This window comes from Panulirus ornatus, chromosome 4 (genome assembly GCF_036320965.1).
Source record: "Panulirus ornatus isolate Po-2019 chromosome 4, ASM3632096v1, whole genome shotgun sequence".
Classification (NCBI taxonomy): Eukaryota; Metazoa; Arthropoda; class Malacostraca; order Decapoda; family Palinuridae; genus Panulirus; species Panulirus ornatus.
In genome coordinates, this window is record NC_092227.1 from 58891569 (window position 1) to 58907592 (window position 16024).

General features: G+C 40.0%; 1 protein-coding gene across 9 annotated transcripts in view; it reads left to right on the forward strand.

The window, feature by feature from the left end:
• Positions 1-16024, forward strand: part of Pde11 (Phosphodiesterase 11) — a 1275799-nt gene that overhangs the window by 1159340 nt on the left and 100435 nt on the right. For 8 of the 9 annotated variants that reach the window (XM_071695072.1, XM_071695082.1, XM_071695086.1 and 5 more), the window contains one exon: positions 7475-7642. The exons of the other annotated variant lie outside the window; for it this stretch is intronic. In XM_071695072.1, coding sequence (XP_071551173.1) covers positions 7475-7642 — 168 coding nt within the window. The remainder of the gene's footprint in view (positions 1-7474; positions 7643-16024) is intronic. 9 annotated transcript variants of the gene reach the window in all.

The following is a 16024-nucleotide window of genomic DNA, read 5'->3' on the forward strand; positions in this document are numbered from 1 at the left end:
TTCCCTTTGCATTCCCTGCCATATATCTCTCATACACCCCTTCGTTTCTTTCTTCATTCCATCTAGTCATCTCACATGATCTCAGATACTCATTTCCATAGCCTGGATTCTTGACCTCTGTGACTCATTCCATGTCCATGTTTCGGCTGCATAGGTCTGGGTTGAGAGGACTATACTGTCCATAATCCTCTCTTCACTTCCTTACTTGCATCTCTACCCTTCATTATCCTATCAAGGTCCCCAATGACTCTTCTGCTGTATACCAATCTATGCCCTATCTCTCCTTCCATACCACCAAACTTACCCAGAACAGCTCCTAAACACTTGAATTCTCCCTTCTTCCAGTCTTTCTCCCTCATATCCAAAGCACAATTTAGTACACTTTCTTTCACTCTTTACGGTTTTACAAAATCTGTACTTTCAGACACCATTACTTTACTTTTAGTTGCATTTACCTTTAATCACCTATGCTTACACACATCATAAAACACTCTCAGCAAACAAGACAATATCATCCACAAACATGCTTGCCACTATCCACCATATCTCACCTCCACACTCAATCTCTGCACCCCTTTTCCTTAGTTTTGCTTTCATCTCTGTTATCACTCCATCCATATATTATTATCATTCATATATTTATTATACTTTGACGCTGCCTTCCGCGTTAGCGAGGTACCGCAAGGAAAGAGACGAAAGAATGGCCCAACCCACCCACATGTACATGTATATATGTACACGTCCACACATGCACGTAAATACGTATACATTTCAATGTATACATATATATACGTACACAGACATATACATATATACACATGTACATAATTCTTACTTGCTACCTTTATTCATCCCGTCGCCACACCACCACACATGAAATGACAACCCCCTCCCCCCCGCACGTGCACGAGGTAGCACAACAAAGACAACAAAGGCCACATTCATTCACTCTCAGTCTCTAGCTGTCATGTATAATGCACCGAAACCACAGCTCCCTTTACACATCCAGGCTCCACAAAACTTTCCATGGTTTACCCCAGACGCTTCACATGCCCTGGTTCAAAACATTGACAGAACGTCAACCCAAGTATACCACATCATTCCAATTCACTCTATTCCTTGCACGCCTTTCACCCTCCTGCATGTTCAGGCCCTGATCGCTCAAAATCTTTTTCACTCCATCCTTCCACCTCCATTTTGGTCTCCCACTTCTCATTTCCTCCACCTCTGACACATATATCCTCTTTGTCAATCTTTCCTCACTCATTCTCTCCATGTGACCAAACCATTTCAAAACACCCTCTTCTGCTCTCTCAACCACACTCTTTTTATTACCACACATCTCTCTTACCCTTTCATTACTTACTCAATCAAGCCACCTCACACCACATATTGTCCTCAAACATCTCATTTCAAACACATCCACCCTACTCCGCACAACCATATCTATAGCCCATGCCTCGCAACCATATAACATTTTTGGAACCACTATTCTTGCTAACATACCCATTTTTGCTTTTTGAGATAACATTCTCGCCTTCCACACATTTTTCAACGCTCCCAGATCCTTTGCCCCCTCCCCCACCCTGTGACTCACATCCGCTTCCATGGTTCCATCCGCTGCTAAATCCACATCAGATATCTAAAACACTTCACTTCCTCCAGTTTTTCTCATTCATTTCCTCCAGTTTTTCTCCATTCAAACATACCTCCCAATTAACTTGTCCCTCAACCCTACTGAACCTAATAACCTTGCTCTTATTCACATTTACTCTCAGCTTTCTTCTTTCACACACTTTACCAAACTCAGTTACCAACTTCTGCAGTTTCCGACTCGAATCAGCCACCAGCGCTGTATCATCAGCGAACAACAACTGACTCACTTCCCAAGCCCTCTCATCCACAACAGACTCTATACTTGCCCCTCTCTCCAAAACTCTTGCATTCACCTCCCTAACAACCCCATCCATAAACAAATTGAACAACCATGGAGACATCATGCACCCATGCCACAAACCGACAGTCACTGGGAACCAATCACTTTCCTCTCTTCCTACTGGTACACATTCCTTACATCCTCAATAAAAACTTTTCACTGCTTCTAAAAACCTACCTCCCACACCATATACTCTTAATACCTTCCACAAAGCATCTCTATCAACTCTTATCATATGCCTTTTCCAGATCCATTAATGCTACATACAAATCCATCTGTTTTTCCAAGTATTTCTCACATACATTCTTCAAAGCAAACGCCTGATCCACACTTCCTCTACCACTTCTGAAACCACTCCGCTCTTCCCCAGTCTGATGCTCTGTACATGCCTGGACCCTCTCAATCAGTACCCTCCCATATAGTTTCCCAGGAATACTCAACAAACTTATACCTCTGTAATGTGAACACTCGCCTTTATCCCCTTTGCCCTCATACATTGGCACTATGCATGCATTCTGCCAGTCCTCAGGCACTTCACGATGAACCATACATGCATTGAATATCCTTACCAACCAGTCAAACACACAGTCACCCCCTTTTTAAGAAATTCCACTGCAATACCTTCCACACCCACCGCCTTGCTGGCTTTCATCTTATGCAAATCTTCACTACCTCTTCTCTCTTTACCAAACCATTCTCCCCTGACCCACTCACTTCGCACACCACCTCGACCAAAACACCCTATATCTGCCATCAGCAGATAAAGCATTCCACTCATCTTGTATGATTTCTCCAGATCCATAAAAGCTGCATACAGCTTCTTCCCTTTCACTCTAATTATTTTTCCAAGGTCACTTCACTACAAAAATCTTATCCACACATCCCCTGCCTTTCATAAAACCCCTTGCTCTTAACTTATTCTGCATTCAGTCACCTCCATTACTCTATCAACATTCTTGCATACACTTTTCCTGATATAGTTAACAGAATTATTCACCCATAATTTTTACATATATCCTTTGCACCTTATCCTTTGAATAAAGGAACAATAATAGCTTTCTCTCAATCCTCAGGTACAGTCTTCTAGTCTTCTGTTTCCTTGCTAAATTGCATCTCAGATACATTCACTTTGTCACACTTTTTCCTCCATACTTTTTAAGTTATCATTCATCAAGAGAAATACTTATGATGCATAACAGTTGATCAGGAAAGTGAAGAAGAATTACATGAGGAATGTTTATCATATCAGTATTTCTTCTGATAACTTAGGTCATCCAATAACCTACATTATTTCCACCAGTTCACTGTGTATACATGACATTCAGATAGTTTTAGGGAAAATGAGAATTGCAGAATTTTTTCTGCACATTCATAATGATGGAAAACACCTGAATAGAGTACTAATGGATAAGAAATCATCCAGATATGTAAACAGTATCTTGCACACCGTGTAGAAGAGATATTAGGTCACATTGAAAAGGTTAAGAATGGTTATACATATATTAAAGAGGACCCTTTTAGAAAAGATGAATGTGAAATGATAAAATCTCTCTTTCATATGGTAAACCTTCATACCACACAGTAGCTTGGACTGTAAATAAAGCTACTGAGTATTGTTGAAACTTATGACGAATGGTGTAATTATATAAGGTCATTCCATTATTCTGTATTAAACTGTCTTTATTATCTTCTTTGTAAATGCTTAATCTATCAATTTTTTCTTATTATAATTAATGTCTTAATCACAGCCATCTCATATTTATATATATATATATATATATATATATATATATATATATATATATATATATATATATATATATATATATATATTTTTTTTTTTTTTTTTTATACTTTGTCGCTGTCTCCCGCGTTTGCGAGGTAGCGCAAGGAAACAGACGAAAGAAATGGCCCCACCCCCCCCCATACACATGTATATACATACGTCCACACACGCAAATATACATACCTACACAGCTTTCCATGGTTTACCCCAGACGCTTCACATGCCTTGATTCAATCCACTGACAGCACGTCAGCCCCGGTATACCACATCGCTCCAATTCACTCTATTCCTTGCCCTCCTTTCACCCTCCTGCATGTTCAGGCCCCGATCACACAAAATCTTTTTCACTCCATCTTTCCACCTCCAATTTGGTCTCCCTCTTCTCCTTGTTCCCTCCACCTCCGACACATATATCCTCTTGGTCAATCTTTCCTCACTCATCCTCTCTATGTGCCCAAACCACTTCAAAACACCCTCTTCTGCTCTCTCAACCACGCTCTTTTTATTTCCACACATCTCTCTTACCCTTACGTTACTCACTCGATCAAACCACCTCACACCACACATTGTCCTCAAACATCTCATTTCCAGCACATCCATCCTCCTGCGCACAACTCTATCCATAGCCCACGCCTCGCAACCATACAACATTGTTGGAACCACTATTCCTTCAAACATACCCATTTTTGCTTTCCGAGATAATGTTCTCGACTTCCACACATTCTTCAAGGCCCCCAGGATTTTCGCCCCCTCCCCCACCCTATGATCTACATCCGCTTCCATGGTTCCATCCGCTGCCAGATCCACTCCCAGATATCTAAAACACTTCACTTCCTCCAGTTTTTCTCCATTCAAACTCACCTCCCAATTGACTTGACCCTCAACCCTACTGTACCTAATAACCTTGCTCTTATTCACATTTACTCTTAACTTTCTTCTTCCACACACTTTACCAAACTCAGTCACCAGCTTCTGCAGTTTCTCACATGAATCAGCCACCAGCGCTGTGTCATCAGCGAACAACAACTGACTCACTTCCCAAGCTCTCTCATCCCCAACAGACTTCATACTTGCCCCTCTTTCCAAAACTCTTGCATTTACCTCCCTAACAACCCCATCCATAAACAAATTAAACAACCATGGAGACATCACACACCCCTGCCGCAAACCTACATTCACTGAGAACCAATCACTTTCCTCTCTTCCTACACGTACACATGCCTTACATCCTCGATAAAAACTTTTCACTGCTTCTAACAACTTTCCTCCCACACCATATATTCTTAATACCTTCCACAGAGCATCTCTATCAACTCTATCATATGCCTTCTCCAGATCCATAAATGCTACATACAAATCCATTTGCTTTTCTAAGTATTTCTCACATACATTCTTCAAAGCAAACACCTGATCCACACATCCTCTACCACTTCTGAAACCACACTGCTCTTCCCCAATCTGATGCTCTGTACATGCCTTCACCCTCTCAATCAATACCCTCCCATATAATTTACCAGGAATACTCAACAAACTTATACCTCTGTAATTTGAGCACTCACTCTTATCCCCTTTGCCTTTGTACAATGGCACTATGCACGCATTCCGCCAATCCTCAGGCATCTCACCATGAGTCATACATACATTAAATAACCTTACCAACCAGTCAACAATACAGTCACCCCCTTTTTTAATAAATTCCACTGCAATACCATCCAAACCTGCTGCCTTGCCGGCTTTCATCTTCCGCAAAGCTTTCACTACCTCTTCTCTGTTTACCAAATCATTTTCCCTAGCCCTCTCACTTTGCACACCACCTTGACCAAAACACCCTATATCTGCCACTCTATCATCAAACACATTCAACAAACCTTCAAAATACTCACTCCATCTCCTTCTCACATCACCACTACTTGTTATCACCTCCCCATTTGCGCCCTTCACTGAAGTTCCCATTTGCTCCCTTGTCTTACGCACTTTATTTACCTCCTTCCAGAACATCTTTTTATTCTCCCTAAAATTTAATGATACTCTCTCACCCCAACTCTCATTTGCCCTTTTTTTCACCTCTTGCACCTTTCTCTTGACCTCCTGTCTCTTTCATTTATACATCTCCCACTCAGAAAAGAAGAGTGAATGTTGGGGTGAAGAGGGTGGTGAGAGTAAGTGAGCTTGAGAAGGAGACCTGTGTGAGGAAGTACCAGGAGAGACTGAGTACAGAATGGAAAAAGGTGAGAACAATGGAAGTAAGGGGAGTGGGGGAGGAATGGGATGTATTTAGGGAATCAGTGATGGATTGCACAAAAGATGCTTGTGGCATGAGAAGAGTGGGAGGTGGGTTGATTAGGAAGGGTAGTGAGTGGTGGGATGAAGAAGTAAGAGTATTAGTGAAAGAGAAGAGAGAGGCATTTGGACGATTTTTGCAGGGAAAAAATGCAATTGAGTGGGAGATGTATATATATATATATATATATATATATATATATATATATATATATATATATATATATATATATATATATCCACTCCCAGATATCTAAAACACTTTACTTCCTCCAGTTTTTCTCCATTCAAACTTACCTCCCAATTGACTTGACCCTCAACCCTACTGTACCTAATAACCTTGCTCTTATTCACATTTACTCTTAACTTTCTTCTTTCACACACTTTACCAAACTCAGTCACCAGCTTCTGCAGTTTCTCTCACGAATCAGCCACCAGTGCTGTATCATCAGCCCTCTCATCCACAACTGACTGCATACTTGCCCCTCTCTCCAAAACTCTTGCATTCACGTCCCTAACAACCCCATCCATAAACAAATTAAACAACCATGGAGACATACGCACCCCTGCCGCAAACTGACATTCATTGGGAACCAATCACTTTCCTCTCTTCCTACTTGTACACATGCCTTACATCCTTGATAAAAATTTTTCACTGCTTCAAGCATCTTATCTCCTACACCATATACTCTTAATACTTTCCACAAAGCATCTCTATCAACTCTATTATATGCCTCCTCCAGATCCATCTGTTTTTCTGAGATTTCTCACATACATTCTTCAAAGCAAACATCTGATCCACACATCCTCTACCACTTCTGAAACCACACTGCTCTTCCCCAATCTGATACTCTGTACAGGCTTTTCCCTCTCAACCAATACCCTCCCATATAATTTCCCAGGAATACTCAGCATACTCATACCTCTGTAATTTGAACACTCACCTTTATCCCCTTTGCCCTTGTACAGTGGCACTATGCATGCATTCTGCCAATCCTCAGGCACTTCACCATGTTCCATACATACATTGAATATCCTTACCAACCAATCAACAACACAGTCACCCCCTTTTTGAACAAATTCCACTGCAATACCATCCAAACCCACCGCCTTGCCGGCTTTCATCTTCCACATACATATGTACACCAGCCTAAGCCAGCTACTCATATATCAGTCTATCCTGATGGAAGGATGAATAGCTGGTTATCCTAGAACCAAATGCCTTGTCCAAGATTCAAACCTTGGCAGGCTTGTATGTGATTCTTAGTGATGCTAACAATTACACCACTGAAGCTAATATGTTATAATTGTGTTCTTAAAGTATTTTTGCTATAAGAGTGAGTATCTAACCTCTCATAATTAATTTCATAATTCTTACAGCCTTCTTTGTGTTATATATCTAGGCAGCCATTTTCTATGTTTAAAGTAGAGGTGAGGAAGATCTTCATGATTATACTAGTTGCATTTTTCAGGCATGTTTGAGGATGTTCATGGACCTTGATTTAATAGGGAGGTTCCACATAGAATATGAAGTGCTGTGCCGATGGTTGTTGAGTGTTAAGAAGAACTACCGTAATGTAACTTATCACAACTGGCGGCATGCATTTAATGTTGCCCAGATGATGTTTGCCATCATCACGGTAAGAATAACAATAATTGCTTTGTATTCACTAATAGACTAATGCAGCACTTCAGGTTTTTCTGTTTGTTACAGGTATTTACTTTATTTCATGTAGGTCTCATTGAATAATGAAGAACATTAAATTTCAGTACTATAGATGGCTGTACTGAAATTATATAGTTTAGATAATTTGATGCATATATCCCTCATCGTATTCCTTGACCATATTTCCAATATTATGCAAAACATACAATAAAGACCACAGTTTCTGCATATCTTACACGTCCCATCATAGTAGCTTCCATTATACATTTATCCTTCACTGTTTTCACTCACTTCATTTTTGGTGTACCTTATATTTACCTCCTTTCATTGGTCTCATACACTGTTATTCTTTCCACATCCATTATCTGCATATGTCAACACTGCCTCACTGCACAGTCTTGTACTCTAGGAACTACTTTTTTCAAAATTCCATATCTTCCAATTTGGATTTTCATGCATTTATATGACTTATGACCACCCCTTGACCACATGAAAAATCCTTCTATACACTTTACTCTCCTCACCAGCCCTGTGATACAGATCCATGTTTCACTTAAACGTTATACAATAAGACTGGGTTCCTGTTTTTATTTTTTCCAGTATACTTAGGTTCTAGTATACTTAGGACATCTATAAGCTCACATTTTTTAATTGTTATTCCTTTCTTCAAAATTATCTGTAAGAAGTCCGACTTTTAAGGTTCCTTTTTGAGAGAAGGTTGTTCCTGGCAGATGCTTGTTTTGAACTTAAGCTAATCATTAGATACATGTGGAGACAAGAAAGGGAAGGGAACAAACAAAAGACCTAGGTATATGTATGTGATTGATGAAAGAATCAGGGAATGTTGTTGAAATCAGATTATTGCATGGTAGTACGAAAGGTAAAGATTTGTACAAGATAGCTACATAAATCTTACAGGAATGAAAAACACAGATGATGGTAACAGTGGTGAGATTAAATGAACAGGAAATAAGGCTGCTGTATCGGAAAAATGCAGAAGGTGGAGACATGAATGATGACAATGTTAAGAATATATAGTGCAGGCATCAGAGGATGTGTATACAGTAAGAAAGTTAATAAGGAAAAGGGAGAGATGGATGTGTCTGTTATATAATGAAGAAGTCAAGATGGCAATAGAAAAGCTGGGAGGCATAAATGAAAACCCTATATAGTATCTTGCTAGGAGAAGTTAGGGACATGATGAAACAGGAGAAATTGGTGTGTAGTAAAAGACTGAAGAGGAAGATAAGGAAAGGAATGAAAAACACAAGGGAAGACTTTGGAAAAAAGTTGTCAAAGTTTTGTGAAAAAACTACAATGGAAGGAAGTGTAAACAGAAAGATGGGGAAAAAGTGAAAGAAGTAATGAGATTCAAGGACACCATTTTACCAAATTATATGTAATAAATTTCTGGAAAGAGTTTTGCAAAGCACTGAAAGTATCAAAGAATGGGATTGGTGTAGTAATATCATGCATATGGGTTGGAGAAAGGAGGAAAAAATCTAGTACTGGAAATTATATCCAAGGATGAAATAAAAGTAATTTTAAACATGATGAATAGGGGAAAAGTCCCTGAAGTGAATAGGACAATAGCAAGAATATTGAAAAGTGATGTGGTGGCAGATTGGATTCATAAAATGTGTGTGTGTTTGAGGTAAAGTGGGAGAGGACCAGATGACTGGACAGGGGATGAGCAGAAGGATGAGTGAGATATTGTAGAGAAATCATCTTACCAGGGAAAGTCTATGGGAAAAAAATTGTTGGTGAGAGGGTGAAAATTATAACACAGTGCATATAAGTGAAGAGCAGATTTTAGGAATGGTAGAGGATGTGTAGTTGAAATTTGTTTTGCAAAGATGATAGCAGATCCAAAATACCTGGGATTAAGAGGTCTTTAGATAATTGATATATATATATTCAAGGAACCCATATAACAGATTGTGTCAATAGTTTTTAGTATGCTGCAAATTGCATTATTTGATTATGTATGCAATGAATTTATTTCATCATTCTCTTTCACGCCAAACACTTGGCATGTGTTGTATTTAACACTGTTCACTGAGTGGCAGGCAGATGCTAAGTATGGACAATTTAAACATTGACACCCACCCTTTCTTGCACTACCATGAACTTAAGCATTTGCTAGATTGCCTTGTTTTTCTTATATTATTTATATGAGGAACAAAATAAAGGAACCTCCAACACATTTGGTGATGGGAAAACTTGTCACACTGCATTTCCACATCTAACTTTTAAGCCTGGATTATACAACAAATCAGCCTAAACAATTTGATAGAAAATTTACCAGAAAATGTGGAGATGAGAACCTGAAGTGGTGATGGAGTGGGATAGGGTGGAGTGAGGGTTACTGGAAGGGAGAGGGAGATGTACTTAACAGCATGGCATGCCTTTTTCTTCTTCATGAATCACCTTGTAGGTATGTGAAACATCTAGAAGGACTCCTAGAAAATTTACCAGAAAATGTGGAGATGAGAACCTGAAGTGGTGATGGAGTGGGATAGGGTGGAGTGAGGGTTACTGGAAGGGAGAGGGAGATGTACTTAACAGCATGGCATGCCTTTTTCCCTCTTCATGAATCACCTTGTAGGTATGTGAAACATCTAGAAGGACTCATGAGAAAACCAGGGCATGTGTATGGTTGGGATCCATATCATTAATAAGTGCCACATGCTTGTCTGTGTTTCTGTGAAGCCATTGGTCATAAAGTAGCATGTGGTAAGGGATGTTTCTGCCTGATGTGCTTTGCGTTTTTCTGCCTTAAGCTTCATGAGTTCCTCAGTGATCACAATCTTAGAATGTAACTACAGCAAGTCATCTGCATCTTGTTCTTCATTTTCATCAGAATCAGGATTATTGGCCAAAGTCACAAATTTCAGCAGGATTTGGGGCATTGTTTTTGCCTACCCAGACTGTGAGAAACCATGCAAACACTCAGGCCACACCTTATCCCAGACACCATTCACTGTCATGGGAATGACTTCCTCTCAAGACTCCCTGATCAAAGGCTTACCCTCCCCATCTTTTTCACTGACGAGTTGTCTGAATGTCTTTCCCAGATAATTGCCTGGAAGATGGGAGTCGCAGCTTAATCTGTGGGCTAAAGCAAGGAAGTGATGTAGTTATAAAGGGCCTTCATTACATTTGGATTCATCTCAATACAGGATGGACAGGTTTATTGTTAAGAATGAGCAGTGATTTATTAGTTGGAATTTTACAAGCACAGTAGTACTTTACAGCTGGACAGAGAGAGACAATAAATTACTCATGAAAAATGCTTTGGGTGACCCATGCTGTCTGCTTAGAATGCCAGATCACTGGTAATGCCAACTTTATGTAGCCCTTCATAGCACTGGAATTTTCTAAATGAAATACCTGCAAGGGCTTCAGATTGAACTCTCCCTCAGGATTCCTTCCTGGTAGAAGCATCAAGTGATCTTTGGTTACCTTGAACTCTGGAGCTGGTATTTTCTTCCTTGCTGATGAATACCCTACCCATCATTCTTCTTCAGAAAAGTCCAGTCTCATCTACATTAAAAACTTGTTTAGGTGTGTAACCTTCCTCTCAATATTTTTCTGCTGCAGTAAAAGTCTCCCCAGTCATATAGATTTTATGGATTCTGTAAAGCCTCTTAAACCTCTAAAACCACCCTTTACTTGCAGCAACATTTCATGCTCAGTTGTTTTGCCTACTTCACTCTTCATATCATAATATAATTACTTTTCCTTCTTTTGGATAATTATAGTTCTTAGTGTCATGTTTCTTTGATTCTGGTCTCCATACCACATGCTAAGGAGGCTCTTCAATTGCTCCATCACACTGCTCCTTTTCTTACAAACTACAATTGTTCCATCACACTGCTCCTTTTCTTACAAACTAGTTAAGTATTGATAGAGTACCAGGCAGAGCACTGGAAAGAATGAGACCCATGGACTTTGCCATAGCTATGATTTTCTGGCCATCATCATACCTCCAAAACACCTCTAATTCACATCTAGTGTGATAACCTTATATCCTGAGTAAATTTATGATTCTTGGTAGACGTGCCAAGTTTTGAAATGTTTAGAGAAAGACTATTAAAGGTTGTAGACTTAGTAAGTGAATACAAGGTTGTGAAATATGAGAATGAAAATGGGAATCCATGTTGGATAGACGAGATTACAAATGCGGTGGAAGAGAAAATAAAGGTATATGGCAGATTGCTGGAAAGGAAGGAGGAGAGAAGAAAAGATTGTAAGTGACAGATACAGGAAAGCAAAGAAAGAGTAGATAAAGATTTTGCAAGGAGGTTGAGCGAAAAGTTTATGAAAAATAAAATATTGTACTGGAAAGAGATGAAAAAGGAAAGGAAAGAGATGGCTTTAAGAGTGGAAATGTAAATGTGAGAAGTAAGGAAGGGGAATTGCTGAATCAAAAGGGGGAAGTGAAAGAAAGATGGAAAGAGTATTTTGAGGAACTGGAGAAGGTATGGCAGCAGTTGTTACATGCATGGATATGGAGAATGGAAGAAAATTATAAAAGAGTAGGGCCCTTTAGTGAGAAGGGTAGTAAAAAGGGCAGTAATGAGGTTGAAGGTAGGAAAAGCACCTGGAGTGGATGGGATTATGACTGAAATATGGAGGAGAAAGTGTTATAGAGTGGATGCATTTTATTTGTAATTTAGCATGAAAGCTAATGGTTGTGTCTGTTGATTGGGGAATGAATCTGTTAAGTAAACAAGGAAAAGTGTAGACAAGAGTATTGGTTGATAGAGTTATGGAAGCAACTGAATTCAGAATAAGTAAGACGACTGAATGCAGAATAAGGGAGGAATAAGGAGGTTTTAGGAAAAGGTAGGGGATGTGTGGATCAGATTTTTGCTGTGAGAATGACCATGGAAAAGTATATAGCAAAAGGTAAGAAGCTGTATGCAGCTTTTATGGATCTGGAGAGAGCTTATAACAAGGTCAAGTGGAATGCTTTATGGGACATGTTAAGGATATGTGAGGTAGGAGGTTGACTGTTGGATGGTGTGAAAGCCTTCTATAGTGGAGCAAAGAGCAAATGCATGTGCGACAGTGGGTGGAAAGTTGAAAAGTTTTGGTACACATGTGGTTGCAAGACAGGGCTGTGATGATGTCTGTGGTTTTTTAAAACATATATATATATATATATATATATATATGGAAGGTATTAAGAATATATGGTGTGGGAGGCAAGTTGTTAGAAGCAGTGAAAAGTTTTTATCGAGGATGTAAGGCATGTGTACGTGTAGGAAGAGAGGAAAGTGATTGGTTCTCAGTGAATGTAGGTTTGCGGCAGGGGTGTGTGATGTCTCCATGGTTGTTTAATTTGTTTATGGATGGGGTTGTTAGGGAGGTGAATGCAAGAGTTTTGGAAAGAGGGGCAAGTATGAAGTCTGTTGTGGATGAGAGAGCTTGGGAAGTGAGTCAGTTGTTGTTCGCTGATGATACAGCGCTGGTGGCTGATTCATGTGAGAAACTGCAGAAGCTGGTGACTGAGTTTGGTAAAGTGTGTGGAAGAAGAAAGTTAAGAGTAAATGTGAATAAGAGCAAGGTTATTAGGTACAGTGGGGTTGAGGGTCAAGTCAATTGGGAGGTGAGTTTGAATGGAGAAAAACTGGAGGAAGTGAAGTGTTTTAGATATCTGGGAGTGGATCTGGCAGCGGATGGAACCATGGAAGCGGAAGTGGATCATAAGGTGGGGGAGGGGGCGAAAATCCTGGGGGCCTTGAAGAATGTGTGGAAGTCGAGAACATTATCTCGGAAAGCAAAGATGGGTATGTTTGAAGGAATAGTGGTTCCAACAATGTTGTATGGTTGCGAGGCGTGGGCTATGGATGGAGTCGTGCGCAGGAGGATGGATGTGCTGGAAATGAGATGTTTGAGGACAATGTGTGGTGTGAGGTGGTTTGATCGAGTGAGTAACGTAAGGGTAAGAGAGATGTGTGGAAATAAAAAGAGCGTGGTTGAGAGAGCAGAAGAGGGTGTTTTGAAGTGGTTTGGGCACATGGAGAGGATGAGTGAGGAAAGATTGACCAAGAGGATATATGTGTCGGAGGTGGAGGGAACAAGGAGAAGAGGGAGACCAAATTGGAGGTGGAAAGATGGAGTGAAAAAGATTTTGTGTGATCGGGGCCTGAACATGCAGGAGGGTGAAAGGAGGGCAAGGAATAGAGTGAATTGGAGCGATGTGGTATACCGGGGTTGACGTGCTGTCAGTGGATTGAAGCAGGGCATGTGAAGCGTCTGGGGTAAACCATGGAAAGCTGTGTAGGTATGTATATTTGCGTGTGTGGACGTATGTATATACATGTGTATGGGGGGGGTTGGGCCATTTCTTTCGTCTGTTTCCTTGCGCTACCTCGCAAACGCGGGAGACAGCGACAAAGTATAATAAATATAAAAATATAAATAAATATATATGGATGAGGTATGTAAGGACAGGGATAAGTGGAGACCCTTTTGGCATGGCTACTCCCTTGATGAGAGTTCCTGAGGTAATGGGCCTCAGAAATATAGATAGATGGGCACATTGAAATCACATTACTACTGTAGAGGAAGGAGGTACAGTAATGGGTAAAAGCAAAGACAAACCATGGCAAGAGTGAGCATTGCTAACATTTGATTTTGTTTACAAGTGGGCTAGATACCAATCAAAAAATTGTTTTGCTTATGGGTGAGATATGAATTAAAAATTATCTTATGACATCATTATGAAATTCATGATAAGTGAAAAAACTACTGTAGGATCTCTTAAAATATTTTATGATTTAAGGAAAAGAATATCTATACAAATCTTACACAATTATGAGGCTTTATGTATCTTTAGTAAAGTTTGTACCTTAATTCTTAAACACTATAACTGTAAAGTGTTGCTCTCTGAGATGTCATCAAACAAGAATGCCCTGTACAAGAATATTATCCTATGTTTTTATCCTTTCATGGTACTGGGTGTGTTAAATACAGTGAACAGAAGACTTAGAGAAATCAATGGAATGTATGAAAAACTAAATTAGGCTCAATCTAGTTTTTGTTTAATACATATATATGAATAAAGGCAGACAGTGTGAATTGTGTGCATGGGTATATATTTATGTGTCTGTGTGTGTGTATATATGTGTACATTGAGATGTATAGGTATGTATATTTGCGTGTGTGGAAGTGTATGTATATACATTGTGTATAGGGGTGGGTTGGGCCATTTCTTTCGTCTGTTTCCTTGCGCTACCTCGCAAACGCAGGAGACAGCGACAAAGCAAAATAGAAAAATTAAAAATATATATTCTTTTCTTTTTCTTTTAAACTATTCGCCATTTCCCGCGTTAGCGAGGTAGCATTAAGAACAGAGGACTGGGCCTTTGAGGGAATACCCTCACCTGGCCCAATTCTCTGTTCCTTCTTTTGGAAAATTAAAAAAAAAAAAAAAAAAATGAGAGGGGAGGATTTCCAGCCCCCCGCTCCCTCCCCTTTTAGTCGCCTTCTACGACACGCAGGGAATACGTGGGAAGTATTCTTAATCCCCTATCCCCAGGGATAGGGGATCAAGAATATATATATATATATATATTTATATATTATTTATTATTTTTATAATTTTGCTTTGTCGCTGTCTCCCGCGTTTGCGAGGTAGCGCAAGGAAACAGACGAAAGAAATGGCCCAACCCACCCCCATACACAATGTATATACATACACGTCCACACACGCAAATATACATACCTATACATCTCAATGTACACATATATACACACACACAGACACACACATATATACCCATGCACACAATTCACACCATCTGCCTTTATTCATTCCCATCGCCACCTCGCCACACATGGAATACCATCCCCCTCCCCCCTCATGTGTGCGAGGTAGCACTAGGAAAAGACAACAAAGGCCCCATTCGTTCACACTCAGTCTCTAGCTGTCATGCAATAATGCCCGAAACCACAGCTCCCTTTCCACATCCAGGCCCCACAGAACTTTCCATGGTTTACCCTAGACGTTTCACATGCCGTGATTCAATCCACTGACAGCATGTCAACCCCAGTATACCACATCGATCCAATTCACTCTATTCCTTGCCCTCCTTTCACCCTCCTGCATGTTCAGGCCCCGATCACACAAAATCTTTTTCACTCCATCTTTCCACCTCCAATTTGGTCTCCCACTTCTCCTCGTTCCCTCCACCTCCGAGACATATATCCTCTTGGTCAATCTTTCCTCACTCATTCTCTCCATGTGCCCAAACCATTTCAGAACACCCTCTTCTGCTCTCTCAACCACGCTCTTTTTATTTCCACACATCTCTCTTACCCTTACATTACTTACTCGATCAAA